The sequence below is a fragment of the Amblyomma maculatum genome, chromosome 1, assembly GCF_055883805.1.
Source record: "Amblyomma maculatum isolate TAMU_Amacu chromosome 1, ASM5588380v1, whole genome shotgun sequence".
Lineage (NCBI taxonomy): Eukaryota > Metazoa > Arthropoda > Arachnida > Ixodida > Ixodidae > Amblyomma > Amblyomma maculatum.
In genome coordinates, this window is record NC_139344.1 from 27112508 (window position 1) to 27126361 (window position 13854).

The 13854-nt window shown below is 48.9% G+C and overlaps 1 protein-coding gene across 1 annotated transcript; it reads right to left on the bottom strand.

The window, feature by feature from the left end:
* Positions 1 to 373: 373 nt before the first annotated feature.
* LOC146201994 (anionic trypsin-2-like) lies at positions 374 to 8444 on the bottom strand. The gene is made up of 3 exons (XM_084583839.1): positions 7734 to 8444; positions 4613 to 4758; positions 374 to 1197 (listed from the first exon to the last, which is right to left on the bottom strand). The coding sequence occupies exons 1-3, from the start codon at positions 8167 to 8169 to the stop codon at positions 535 to 537; spliced, it is 1245 nt and encodes a 414-aa protein (XP_084439965.1). The 5' UTR covers positions 8170 to 8444; the 3' UTR covers positions 374 to 534.
* Between the last annotated feature and the right edge of the window lie 5410 nt (positions 8445 to 13854).

The following is a 13854-nucleotide window of genomic DNA, read 5'->3' on the forward strand; positions in this document are numbered from 1 at the left end:
TCAAGCGTTTGGTCATGCAATGAATCACCCATGCCGCAGAGGCGGCCTCCACCGCCGTGGTGCCATCACAGCTACGCATTGCCTAGTCCTGTTCCCTTTTGCTTTCCCTACACAATTAAACTACTTTACTGTCTTTTTCTCAAAGAACTGCGCGTCATTTTTTATGTTCATCGCTACCTTTTCACCTGTGCACACAGCGCGGCTGGTATGCGTTCGGGAAACTGACTTCTAGCAGCTCACGACCCTAGTGGTGAAGAGGGCTGCAGATATCGTCGGCATGGAGAGAGAAAAAAGAAATCGTGTTATAAAACATTTCTTTTTCCACGCAGAAACAGACGGTTGCATAAAAAAAAAAAAAACAATTTATTCCAACGTACAATCACGCGCGGTAAACACGTATACAAGACTATGGCCCCTTTGAGAGGCGTATATAAGAATAGCTATGATCTGATAGAGCCATGCGACGCTCGGCACACGGCCGGTGCGCACGGGCTTTGCGACTAGAAGCACGAGGAGTAGAAGGTGGGCGCCCTACTACGGTCGGCTGCCTGCCATGGTTCGGCGCAACCAGCGGGCAGCGTTCGCCACTTTGGCATAGATGCCGAAGCGGCCCTGGCGCGCGCAGCCTTCACCGAAGCTGGTGACACCGTAGATTGTCCAGCGCCCGCGGCCGTCCCTGGCCAGCAGCGGACCGCCGCTGTCGCCGGCGCAGGAGTCCACTCGGCCGCGACGGAAGCCGGCGCAAAGCATGTTATCGCTGATGAGGTAGTCGGCGTAGACGGCTCGGCATTCTGAGGGCGGCACGAGAGGCACCTGCGCCTGGTGCAGCAGGTCCGAGCCGTTGGCGTGCCGCTTGCTGAGTTTGCCCCAGCCGAGGATGGTGGCCAGTGAGCCTGGGGGCGGGGTGTCGCCCTGCTCAGGTAAGCATGCCGGTATCACGTAAGGCCCCAGCGGCAGCGCGCTACGCAGCCGAAGCAGCGCCAAGTCCATGTCGACGGTCTCGGGGTCGTAGTCGGGGTGAGCGATGGCCTCGGCCACGCGCACCGTCACCTCGGAGCCCTCGGGACGACCCAAGCTGTGTTCGCCGGCCAGCACCAGGAGTCGTCTTCGTAGGCAGTGGGCCGCTGTCAGAACCCAGCCTGGGGCGACCAGGGTGCCACCACAGAAGGGCTCGCGTCGCCGGTTGAGTAGCGCCACCTGCGACGGCAGAGGTAAGATTCAATTTCAGCATTGAAGCTAAGTGCTTTCGAACATTCATTGCGATAGGCTTCATTAAGACGGCAAAGACACGGAAGCAAACATGCACCAATGATGAAGTGCAAGAGTAAAAAAGGCGGTCGGAATTCATCCAGAGAGCTAAACATTAGCGTGTCCTTCTGATTGTGCAGCTTTTACACAACAGTTTACATACACTTTATAAAGATAAAAGAAAAATCTGCCAGTTGCTAATCTACAAAAAGCAATTCTCCCTCAGGTAGTACAACGAGCATATAGCAATGCAAATGAAGACGCAGCTCAGCTCGGAAAAATGCCTTGCTCTGCTAGAAGAAGCCGGTACGGCAAAAACATAAAACGCGTCCGCGATCTTAAGAACTGATATGAAACGTGCCAGCGGTGCATGATTGCTAAAGACAAGCCAAGAAGACGGGAAGAGTAACTTCCTATTTCTCTGGAGACTCGCTCACGCGATCGGCCGTCCCGCCCTTGCACGAAGAGCCTCACGTTGAACGCGGGCACGCCTGTGTCGCTGTGCTAGATGGTTTAAGACACGGTTGACAGGACGACAAGCGGCCGCTTATTGAACACGGAAGAGCCCACTTTCAGCGACGGCGATGTCAGCTCTATTCGAACTGCACGCAAAGTTCTCAACGAATATGCACAGGTCCCCGAAAAGATTTTTGGAACACCGTATTCACGAAAATGCTGAATTCTATACCCTGTCTGGAGGCGCGGCAGTAGTCCTTGACGGGTGCATTGTGCAGGTCGCGTGAGGAAGAGCAAAACACACCCTTCAGTGCGCAGCAGCATGTTTAGACTACCCAACAAATAAGTTTTTTGCAATTTCCACGTTCCGATAGTTTTTGTGGGCATCTGCATATTTCCGCTTGCGTGCAGCTCAGAGGGAAGTGGCATCGCAAGGCCACATTCTTAGAGTCTGCCTTTACTTTTGTTTGCTGATAACATTCTTTTCTCTTCGGTCTGACCGGGCTTTGCAAGATCCTGCTTGGCTATTTATTGATAAATCAGGAGCGCTTTTGTTAACCATATGTTTCTCTCCCATTTTTTTTTTTTTGCTTTCCTGTATCAGGTACTGTAATGCGATCGTCGCACCCGTTCGAGAATTGCTGCTGTTCCAGTCTTTCCCACGGCTGCGGGAATGATGAGCTCGAATGGCACGCAAGAAATGTTTAGTATAATAGTTTACCCTGGGCTATAGGTGGCTCAGAGTAGATAATACTGAATGCACTTGTACTTAAAAGACATATTTAGAGCGCATATACGCAGTTGAGGATTCGACGGAAATCCGTCCGGGGAGGTAAATTTAGTACATTGAAGAAAACAGTACTCGCCGAGGTCACAGAGAACCTCTCTGACCTGGGCGAATGCCGTTTTCTCCAGTATGTTACTGCGTATGTGTTGTGGATAGTACCGCATGTTTTTTTTTCTTTATTTCATTACTATGCAGCTGTGCACACAATAAATGCATGCCTTGGAATTATGGACAAGCGCGATTTTTCTACAGGAAGCTGTATGAGGTTCGTAGGTTCTCGCTATTGAAATTTTCTTTTTATCATCGGAAAAGTTTCCATAGCTTTTTATAGCAGTCTTAAACACCCGACGCGATCTAAGGAAGAGCTTTACACCCAAGGATGCGGGATGGAATCTCGGCTGCTGCGGTTTGAGGCGAAAAGCAAGGCGCCCGCGTATTGGGCCGATGTAACTGCACGTTTAAGAACTCGCGGTGTTCGACATTTCCGGAGCCCACCATTACGGTGTCCTCAATAGACTAAGTCGCTTTGGGACGTTAAAAATGTAACCGAATTCAAGAATTGTACAAAGACATTTTGCTAGGGTTTGAAACAATTCCATTCTAGCACCTTACAATACTCCACATTTGCTTTAAAATTAAAATTGATGTCAGGAAAGCTGGATTTGGTAATCTGGTCATGCCACAGAAAGCTGAATGGTCCAGTGTGTGACCAACTTATTTTCAGTTGTGTATTTTGCCGCTTGACGTCACTGATGTTTGCGACAACTAAACCACTCGTAAGTCGTCACCAGTTTCACGTTACCGTATTGTCGGAAACTCTAGGTGAACTAAATACCTTTTATTAGAAGACCGCTTCTCTGACATTCGAAAAAAAAAAAATCATCACAGAAGCTTGACTACATACTGGTTTAGCAGAGCGTAGGCAAGTAATGAAGCGTACAAGGACTGCGCGAGTAGCCTGTCAAGATCTGACTTGAAGGAAAAAGCATTTAGCCCAATATGCATTCGTCACCTGACTATGCCTACGCCGACACTGTAAGCTGATCTGGAGCATGCATGCTAATTTGACCGTAAAGCATTGTTCATTAGATGCATTCTGTTACTACGAGCCTCTAACGTGATTAATGCAGGAAGAAAATTAGGCCCATAGCTGACATCTGTGGCATAGTTGCACGCACAACCCGAAGCTGTTTTCTCGGGCTATAACTAAATTGCAGTCTTTGCTGCAACGGTACCTCACGTGCAAGGAATATTCGTCACCTAGCTTATCTGTCCACTGGTGAAAACTAAGAGCGAGATCGACAGCCAGGTCCACGCTTCTTAATGCGCATGCCCGGACAGACGTCAATTTAACTGGCTGGGCTCAATGCAACGCGCGACGCCTGTTCGGCGAACATAGGCGGACAATATTGGCGAGTCCCTTCGTACACTTCTTAACCCTGGTGGCTTCGTCGAAATTCTTGGCGGGCTAGCACACCTGACGAAGGTAAAAAAAAAAAGAGAATACGACTGACCGCGATTGACATAATTGTTTTATGAAACAAGAGACATTTGTTTTTTACCATTGCAGTTGATAATGCTCCCACAAAATCCATCTCATTTTTTAGAAAGGACTACATCCCCTATTTAAATAGTAGATCACTTGAGCTCAATATTGAGATGGATTAAAAATGCGCTTGTTTACGCAGACGCAGCAATTCATCTCGCTTTAGCATAGCGCTCGATTTAAGTCGCGGTGGTGCGCATTCCACCCCTGCATTCGCTGGAGGCGAAGCGCACAACTTCTCCGCCCACTCATCAAGTGGGCGCCGTGAGACAGACAGAGCAACAAAGAAAGAAAAACTCGTAGCGCGTGGGCATCGAGGCAACCTAGAAACGCACTGCCACGCCCGAGAATGCTGCCACTTTTGCCGGCAGCGAGCTGAAAAAAAGAGGCTGGCGGCCGAGCACGCACCACTTCGCCGTGGGCGCCTCTTGTTTTGCAAGTTCGATGGGCACTGATCCTCAGCGCCCCTGCCTCGAAGAGCCCAACCCTGGCTCCCTCTCTATCCCTGGCTCCTTGACGGAGGCAGCAGGGAGGCGTCGCATGTTGGAGGGAGGAAAGTAGGGGAGAGTGCTCACCTGCCAAGGCCACCGCCCCCTCGCGGCGGGCTGTCCTCCGATGATGCGCAATGCCGGCCTCTGCGGGCTACGAGGCACTCCGCAGCTGGGGGAGCCCAGGTGGAAGCCGCCGTCAGAGTCGGCGTCCTCCTCGCTGCTGCCGCCTCCTGTGGAGACCCGAAATGGGGAGATGAGGACATTGCACCCGGCGCCCGCGCCACTGGCTCAGGCACGCGTGGGCAGCGCCTCAAGAGGCCCGCGTTATTGCCAGCGTATATTGTCCCTTTTCTCTCTTTCGACGCACATTTTTGACCAGAAAGCACTCTTTTTTTTTCCGCGTGCAGTAATCATTCAGAACTGATGTAAGTCACATATCGAATGGACATCCCAAGTAATGCGTGCAGTGCGTTGGCGAAGGCCCAGAAAGAGAGAAAGTTAAAGAGAATAAATTACAAACAGTGGTCGGTTAGACGGAAAGAAAAATGAATGGCATCGGTGGCTTAAATGAACAGCCACTGCTCACTTATGCGCCCCACATTTGCTAAGGTTGTAGCACGCTCGATGTATTGCAGTACTGAGTGGTTTCGGTCGCCAGACTGATCGGCGGCACGTTTAACCTTTGCTGGGGAGCCCAAAAGTAAGAAACCAGTTTCTTCCCTGTCAGCGCCGATAACGGCTGTGCGCAGTTTTAGTGCGCATTTTCCGCGTCAGCAAGCAAGCTTTTTTTCCTTCTAATCCAAGACGATATGCCCAATTTTCCGTAATCACATCGAACGACACGTGGTGTAGCGTAATGAGCGCCACTGTCTCCATAGGGGCTGCAATAAATCGTACGGAGGTATCCACTCTCATTTCTGCCTGCCGATTTGTTTTGCGCATAACAAAATCAACGCTGAAACAAAATTTTGTTTCTCCTCTGCACCCCCAAATTTCTCGCGAAACTTCACGTAGCATTTCAGCAAAAAAGAAAAAAAAAGCCTTGATCGTTTCTTTAATATTCAATTGCTGTCCTCTCAGATCTTACAATTACACCGGCGCAAAAAAGCAGCGTTGTTTTTCCCAGCTATAAACGCCCTGTTCTTAATCGGTAGATCGAACAATTTTCTCCTACTTTTTCATACCTGGTCGGTGAAACAGGTAATGAAAACATCTGAAATGAGAAAAAAAAAAAAACAAGTTCTTGCGCCGCGCTGCCGTCAGTTCGCCTGCCTTTCCCGTCGCTACGTAGTGCAATGTCTCCACCTATAGTCGTGTAGAATTTGCGAGTATTTACTCGCTTTAGCATTGCAAAAAGCGCCACAAGTATATTAACGAGGTTTCGAGCAGCGCCCTTGGCAAAGCCGCCTAGTGTATATATATTAGCAACATCCGTACATCGATGTTACGAGAAAAGTAGAGCGAGTTGGCGTGCGATACGCACGACTCTGCGTTTCAGCATCACTCGCGCGAACTCAAATGATTTCAAGTAAAGAACGAGAGAGAAAAAAAAAAAGGTTTTATGAATACGTCACAAAATATGGCGGGGATCCGTAGCTTCTCCTAAGAAGCCCCGCCACAGTGCCGTCGTACGCGCCGATATAAACATTTTTTTTTTTTTTGCAAGAGCGATACAAATGATCGAGTAATATAAATTGCCCCATGCTTACGTAGGCTAAGAAATAAAAGGCTGTTTATTTCTAATTCGTTTGCAACAAATCATTGATTTGTTAAAAGAAAAGGCGGTGTACAATATCGAATGATAGGAAAAACGTAGACTGGCCTTGTAGTAATAGTTTAAAGAAAATATGAAGCCGTGTGAAACTTCGGACTGGAACCAGATCACTATTTCCTTCAAGACTGCTAACTACTTCCATTGCTTTGGGAGGAAATACAGTATTTTAACAATTTCGTTTTTTTTTCTTCCAGGTTTTCTTTCTAAGAGCTAATTACAATATTTCAAAAGTCCGTTCGGAATGTAGAGCTAACGCCAGTGCTTAAAGACGGACTCCATCAAGCACAAGCATCTAGTGATTCAAGCGCAAGTGGAAAAGGAAATAAAAAGGGAGAGAGAAAGCGGCTTGTGCCCACTGCTTGGCACATAGTTTTATACAAAGGGCAGAATTTATTTTACTCCTTTTTGGGTTTTAGAAAATATCTAAGCGGCCTCTTATCAAAATTAACTGAGAAATTGCTGGAACAACAGAGAAGGAATGTTCTGACAGCTACTCACAAGAATAAAAGATGGCAGCCTTCTTTGTATGCATGCAGTCCTTATACATTCGAAAGCGGAGGGGTCTCAGACCCCTCTTAAATAGTGGTGGTGGTGGTGGGGGGGGGGGGGGATGGGGGGTCTCTGACCCCCCTGACTTTAGGCCCTGGCTAACGCACGTGCTGAAATATAATATATACAGCGCGCTCTTGTTCTGCAAAAAAACAGTACCTGCACTTTTCGGCACCTGCGCCGTATTTGGAGAGCTAGCGTTTCCACAGGTCCAAAACTGTTACATAGCAGCCCATGAGGCAACAGCCACGTTGAGCCAATATTTATGGTTATAACCTTTCCTGACATCGGTTTTCATGGCCTCTCACGCTGCGTTTCATAATTATTTCCCCATCCGCGTTGCGCCACTTTTGGATCTCTTCTTAAACCGCCGCAGTTCAAAGGTAAACTTTAAACACGCCTTATCTCCAGCTAGCACGCCCCGATGTTGGAGTCGGGATGTCAGAGGCCCGATTGCCAACTCCATCATTAGTACGTGCCTTTTTTTTCCTTTCCTTTGTTGCTCGGCCGCAGGAATAACTGCGTCACTATGGGTTTAAATCTTGCCGGCTGCAAATATGTTCGTATCGCGGAATAAAAGAAAGAAAAAAAAAACTCTATAATTAAAGTGTCAAGTTGCTTCCTTTTTGCACTAGCGTCGCTCTCCACAGCGCGTTCGGCATAGCTCGGGAATGAGGCGACGTAGTGCTGTTTATGTGTTCGTCAAAAAAACAAAAGTATCGCAGCGATTTACGCAATCAACAGGACCTCCGTCGCCGAGTGCTAAAAAGGTAAGCTTTGAGGTTTGGATCCTGTCTCTGCGCGGGCGACGACCGAGTACATACGCGCAGCGCAGGCGGCACGCCCGCCTGCGAGGTGTACCGCGCCGTAGCGCTCACTGACCTGAGGCGAAGCGTGCCTCGCAGGGGCTGCCGCGCACGTAGCAGAGCGCATCTTCGTGGAGGACGGCTTTGCCACAGACGAGGGGCATCTTGCAAAGCCGCTGGCGGTGGGTGCGGCAATCGCTGCTGCAGGGTGACCAGCCAGACCAGTCGGAGTAGACGAGGCTCTGCAGGTGGTGCAGTACGCGGAAGTTGCGCTCCGAGCCCGCCGGCCTGGCGGCTCTAGCCCTGAGTCGGGGCTGCGGACACCGGCGGCCGGGACAGGCGCGCACCTCGAGCCACAGCGGACCATCGCAGTCGGGGGAGCCCCGCGGACACAGCTGACGGCGGCTTTGCTGGCAGCGGCGGCACGACGACCAGGGGCCCCAGAGTGCCGTCGCCGTCGGGAGGAGCAGGAGCGCAGCCAGCGCGGCCGCTCGGATGGCGCTCAGAAGCATGTCTGGCGCACGTGGTGGCGTCCTTGGCCCCGTGCCAGGTGAGCGCTCAGGTGGGGGCTGCAGGTGTGCCGCAGCTGCGGGCCCGCGGGCCCTGCGCCGGCCGCCGCGGCGCGCGACCCCAAGAACAAAGGCGGGGTCCCCCTCGCACCGCCGCCCCCACCACCACCAGCGGGGACGGCTGCGTTGCCCAACCCGATGCACGTGGCGCCACCGCTAATCTCGCCGGACAGGAGAGGAGGAGGCCACCGCGCTGAATCCAGCTTCGCCCCGCGAGATTCTGCGCGGAGAAGACAACAGCCCCACGTGCCGCATTAGATCCGTTACTGGAAGCACTTTTCGTTGGTGGACTTTTCCAGAGTGATTTGTTAAAGCTAGGCCTAAGGAGCTCAGCTGCGCATTGTTCCCTTCTCCAGTAGGGTTGACTAACATGACCACTCACGCTGCAATTTCTCGTAATATCCGCATGGATGGCTTGCTAGGAGACCATTATTACCTCCACCTTACTGGACCAAGACCATGCTGCAAGTTTGTACGGTCAATCCAATTTGCTTTTCGCCAACTCTTCTAATGTGCACAGTAGAAGCTGTGCTTAAACCGCCGTCACGGTGCACTTGACATCGCGTGCAAAGCAAAGCACCTAACGTCGACAAAAAAAAAAAAAAAAAGAAACAGAAACAAAGAGAGGAACCTTTATCGTCTCACGCGAACACGCGTTATCCCCAGGCTTCTAGAGCGGCGTTCCTCCTAAGAGTGTTGTTTGCAATTAAATTCCTTGATCCTAGTTTTTCCTATTTTTCTTGCGGAAGCGTGCGCTGACGCGTGTTCCTATCTATTGAAATAACGGTCAGCGCGTTGTACGCACCCTGAGGGATCCGCATGACAGCCTAATACAGTCTGATACATTCGGGCTTCACTATATCGAAATATAACGTGAGCGTTGCGTTATAGGAGTACGTTTCCTTGCGGTGCCTTTCCCTTCCCTGGTCGACCACAGACTTCAAACTGCGCCACACGACTCGCGGCGTTGGAAGATGCGCAGTGCAAGATCTCTTCTACTGCCAAAAAAGGCGTAGCTACTTCAAAAAAAAAAAAAAAAAGGGGGGGGGGGGGCGGCAATGTTGCGTGGCTTCAGATGTGAGCTCGAAGCTGAAACAGAGTCGCAGCGCTCGCAGAAATCAAATTCTGGAATGACAGTAATTTTGTACTGAAACTGTCGAATTGGACTTCGCGAGTCAAGGTTATTTCGAAATTGGGTCATGCTTTACTCTCTCTCTCTCTTTCTCTTTTTTTTTTCTTTCACGGAGTTCAAGCACCTGCTTCGGCACCTTTGATTATACCCCTGCGACACGTAGGTCACTTGTGGGAAATGGAGGCTTCAGCATGTAGACGCCATGTTGATGATAAAAATAAAACGATGGTAATGTTTGTGAAGGAAAAAAAAGGAAATATTTCCTCATAAGGCTCATTGCGCGTGTTTCAAGATACATATGTGTCCATGTTGCTGTCGGCCTCTTGAAAAATGGCACGTACCCACCGTGGAGGATTGACCAAGGTGTGGTGTCCACAAACTCAATTACAAGCACAAACTTGTCGCAAAGCGAGATTGTAAAGAATTATAAGAATGCAGCTATTAGAATTGTGAACATAAAAAACAACAATCATAATAATTTTGTTGAAAAAAAAAACAAAAAAAAAAACCTTACAGGATTTCAAAAAGGGTTAACAGGTTAACCTATCAGTTGCTATGATATTGTCGTGTATGATTCCACAAATTGTGCCCAACGCGACTTATTTGGCACTTGCACCGAACGACAGTAAAACGGGCAGGGACAAGGGCAGTCCTAACCTCCCTCTCCCTCTCCCTCTATATTTTAGTATCCCTCTCCCTCTATATTTTAGTATATATGCTGAAACCATTTGAACCTGGAAATCGCCAATATACTAAAATTAGGGACTGGATATACTACAGACGCAATAAGGGCCGATCTCGCTAAGTAATCAGCCACCTCATTCGAACGAACAGCTGAATGGCCAGGGACCCAGACAAAACGGACTTCTTTTAAATTGCGTGGAACAAAAAAAAACAAAAAAAAACAACAACGAATAAATCGACAATATATATATATATATATATATATATATATATATATATATATATATATATATATTTTTTTTTCACATTTCAAGTGAGATTTACACAGATAAACAATCATCAAGAATGATTCCTTGTGATACATGGCATGGAATTTTTGTGCAAAGCCAATCCAATAGCTAAAAATTCCGCAAAGAATATATAATCTGGGATACGGACAGAATAACTCCACGTCAAATCCTGTGAAAATATGCGAACTGCAGCTTTTTCTTGGCTGACTGAGGCATCTGTAGAGATAACAGTGTAATAGGGGTATTTTTCTAGATGATCAGAAAGAAGACCGTTTAAAATGACAAGGGAAAATGTCGTGCTAATGAAAGTTCACTGCGGCCTGCACCCATTGCAAAGAATTTAAGTCAACACTGATTGGTGCTAAAAGTGTTTGTGTTGCAGTAACTTGAGGCTGTCTATAGCGTGGCCAATAATCAGATAAGAATAAGGTCGGTTGGGATACAAAAAATGGGAGGAATGACTTCAGAGGCCGGGTCTAACAACCTGATGAAAGTTTGTACCATGAGTTGTTGGAACCGGGAGGTCAAGTCGGGAATACAGGCTTCAAGATAAAGCAGAGCGTTTGAAACGAATTTAGGAAGACCAAGACAGAGACGTAGAGCACGTCTCTCCAATAACAGTAGAGGATGAAGTTTGTAATTTGCGCTGCCAGAGAACAGAATGCAACCAAATTCAAGTATTGGTCTGACATAAGCTTTGTAGAGAAACAATAAAGTATCGCGACGCATTCCAAACTTTTTATTGCTAATTCGTATAAGCCGCCCAAGAACACGTTCTCCTTTAACCACATCGTTTTTTATATGGAGTCTCCAGTCTAATGTTTGATCATACGTCACACCTAAATATTTAACCGAATCTAGCTCTGGAATCTGGTTGGAACGATGAGCTTAATAAATATGTAGAGGTGTATCCGGAGGAAATACAAGCACACCACATTTATTGACATTTAGGGATAAATTATTACGGTCCAACCAGACTTCAATCTCATCCAAATATCCTTGCAGAGTGCGGTATAAGCAATGAATATCCGGAGCCGATGCGAAAAAGGTGCGCATTCTACATCGACTCCTTTAAATAATTACTTCTTCCTCCAGTTGCCGAACTCAGATAGGGCAGCGGAAAAGAAACGAGCGCAATGCGAGCAGGGAGCCATATGCAGCGCGTTAAAAAGCTCATTCACTTTCAAATGATCGTCGCTTTCGAAGCGAAGTAATAAAAATCAAATCAGGCTGCATTTCAGTCGATGGCTGAAAGCAGGGAATCCTTGTTGGGACACGTGCCTCAGTGGATCAGACTAAAGCTGCACCATTTCGGTCGCGCGGTTAGTCTAAGAAAGAACGGGTTATGATTCAAGTTGTGTAAGGAGGAAGTTTTACAGATGGCAGAAAGTCACTTCAATGCGACAGAAAAGCTTTCGGTGGCAGTCACGAAGTGAAATCTCGTTTAGGCGTAATCCAGTTTATCCGCTCTGATCTGCGATGCGGGTAATTGGAGGAGATTTTTCGGGGCGGACGCTTTAGGTCAGGAAAGACTGTTCTAAAGCACATTACCGTCCTCCACCCTGTTTCTAACTCGCGCGGCATTGTACGCAAGGAACTGGTTTAGGTACGAAGAATGCGCGCATGTTTTTAAGCTGCGCGCTGTTCTATGTGCATCGTCTTCCTTCCACCTGCAGAAAGGAGACACGCGGAAAAAAAAAAAAAAAGAAGAAGAGGGGGCGGAGAAGTTTTCAAGGGGGACGAAAGACCCGGTGGCGGAAGACTACCTTTCTTCTAATCTTGTGTTATTGCTGTGTCAACAGGAGAAAGGCAGGGCCTCCCCGACGCAGCTACAAAGCTGTCGTGCACCTGTGGCAATACGCGCTCGCGAGGAAGGCACTGCCCGAGCGTCTCTGGCACCCTAAAGAAAACACACAATGACTAGTCGCCGAAGCTGCCGGGCAGCCCGCTGGCGAGGGAATGACGCGCGCTGCTTTCGGCGCGCCTGCCTGCCTCGGCGGGCTCATTGCCTGGGCTTTTTAGGCGAGAAAAGAAAGAAGCACCTCAGCTGCGTGTCCGCTTTAAGCGGCAGGAGAACCGAGGGCAGGTGGGCGCTGGGAGACGCGCTGGAAGCATTACCATTACAGTCGCACTCGATATTGAAATCAATCTTCAGGCAACTCACCCGCCGTGGAACTGCCGTTGTGCACAACGAGTGCGGAGCAAGCTTCAGGACCACAACCGTTGAACCGGTAGTCTAGACCGACAATTACAGCGAAGGCGACTGAGTCACTAAGTCGCGTAGAAGAGCGCTGCTAATAACGGCTGCTGTATGTAGTTCACCGATCGCGCTCAGACTTGACTGCTGGTAACTGTGCGCTCGGTCTCTGCGGCGAGCGCGTGCATGACGATGCGGGCCAGTTGTGCAGCTCTCTCATCCTTCGTAATTCCTATCAACTTTCGCCCTGAAGAAGGGGAGGAGGCCGCTTATCCGCGCGAAACGCGAGCCGAGCTTATCATCATGCGCGCGCGCGCGCGCTGCTTTCTCCACTTGTCGGAAACAAACGAGGTCCGGCCCGGAGACGGTTTAACCACGCAAGAGGCGGGCGCTCTCGCGAGTGCGCTGACCCCGCTGTGCGGCGGAGCAGGAAATCGCGTCCGGAGAGCCGCGACTGCCGGAGGACCCTGGCTGTTGCTGACCCTGTGCCGTAGCGTCATATCGCACTAGAAGGGAAATCGTCCACAGATGGGTTGCGTCAACTTAAAACCTCTCCCATTGACGCCCAGTCAGCCCTGTATTTGCAGCGGTCACACTATCACAGCGAATCGGCCTATCTCTTTCCCCTGACTGACTTTCGCCACCCTCGGCAGAGATTCCGTTGCCCCAGAATCCAATTCGTTGCTCAAGGGGAATGCCGTTTATTTCTTTTTTCTTTTTCACCCAATTACACTCGTCAAACTCCTGGCTTTGAGTACCTTTAGGTAACCGTCATCAACTCGAATTTGTTCTCTAATGTACGCTTTTCTTGTTCAATTTCTCAACGTTTCACCAACGCCCTTCTTTCCTACAGCTATCTGCGCTGACGTCAACTTAATTTCAAGCTTCTTCGCTTTAGTTTTAAGCTTCATTGAGTCAGTACTGGCAGGGTGAAAGTGTAGAAACATCTACAGGCACTACACTGCCATAGTCGCCGACAGGCGGAGGGAAAAGGTACCATTTTTAGGGGCTGTTGGGGAAGCACTTAAGAGAGTAATCTATCCAGCGAAGTGGTGACCTCTGGCCCGGACTACTGCAAATAAATAACCATCAAAATAAGAATATGGTGGAGTGCATTCTGCAAGCACTTTCAATTTACAGATAGCATCCGAGGGATATCGATCAAAAGGGAAGTTTACATATAACACTTTCACCCTGCCAGTACTGACCCAATGAAGCTTGAAACTGAAACGAAGAAGCTTGAAATTAAGTTGACGCCAGCGCAGATAGCTGTAGGAAAGAAAGGGGTTGGTGAAACGCTGAGAGCTTGAAATAGAAAAGCGTAC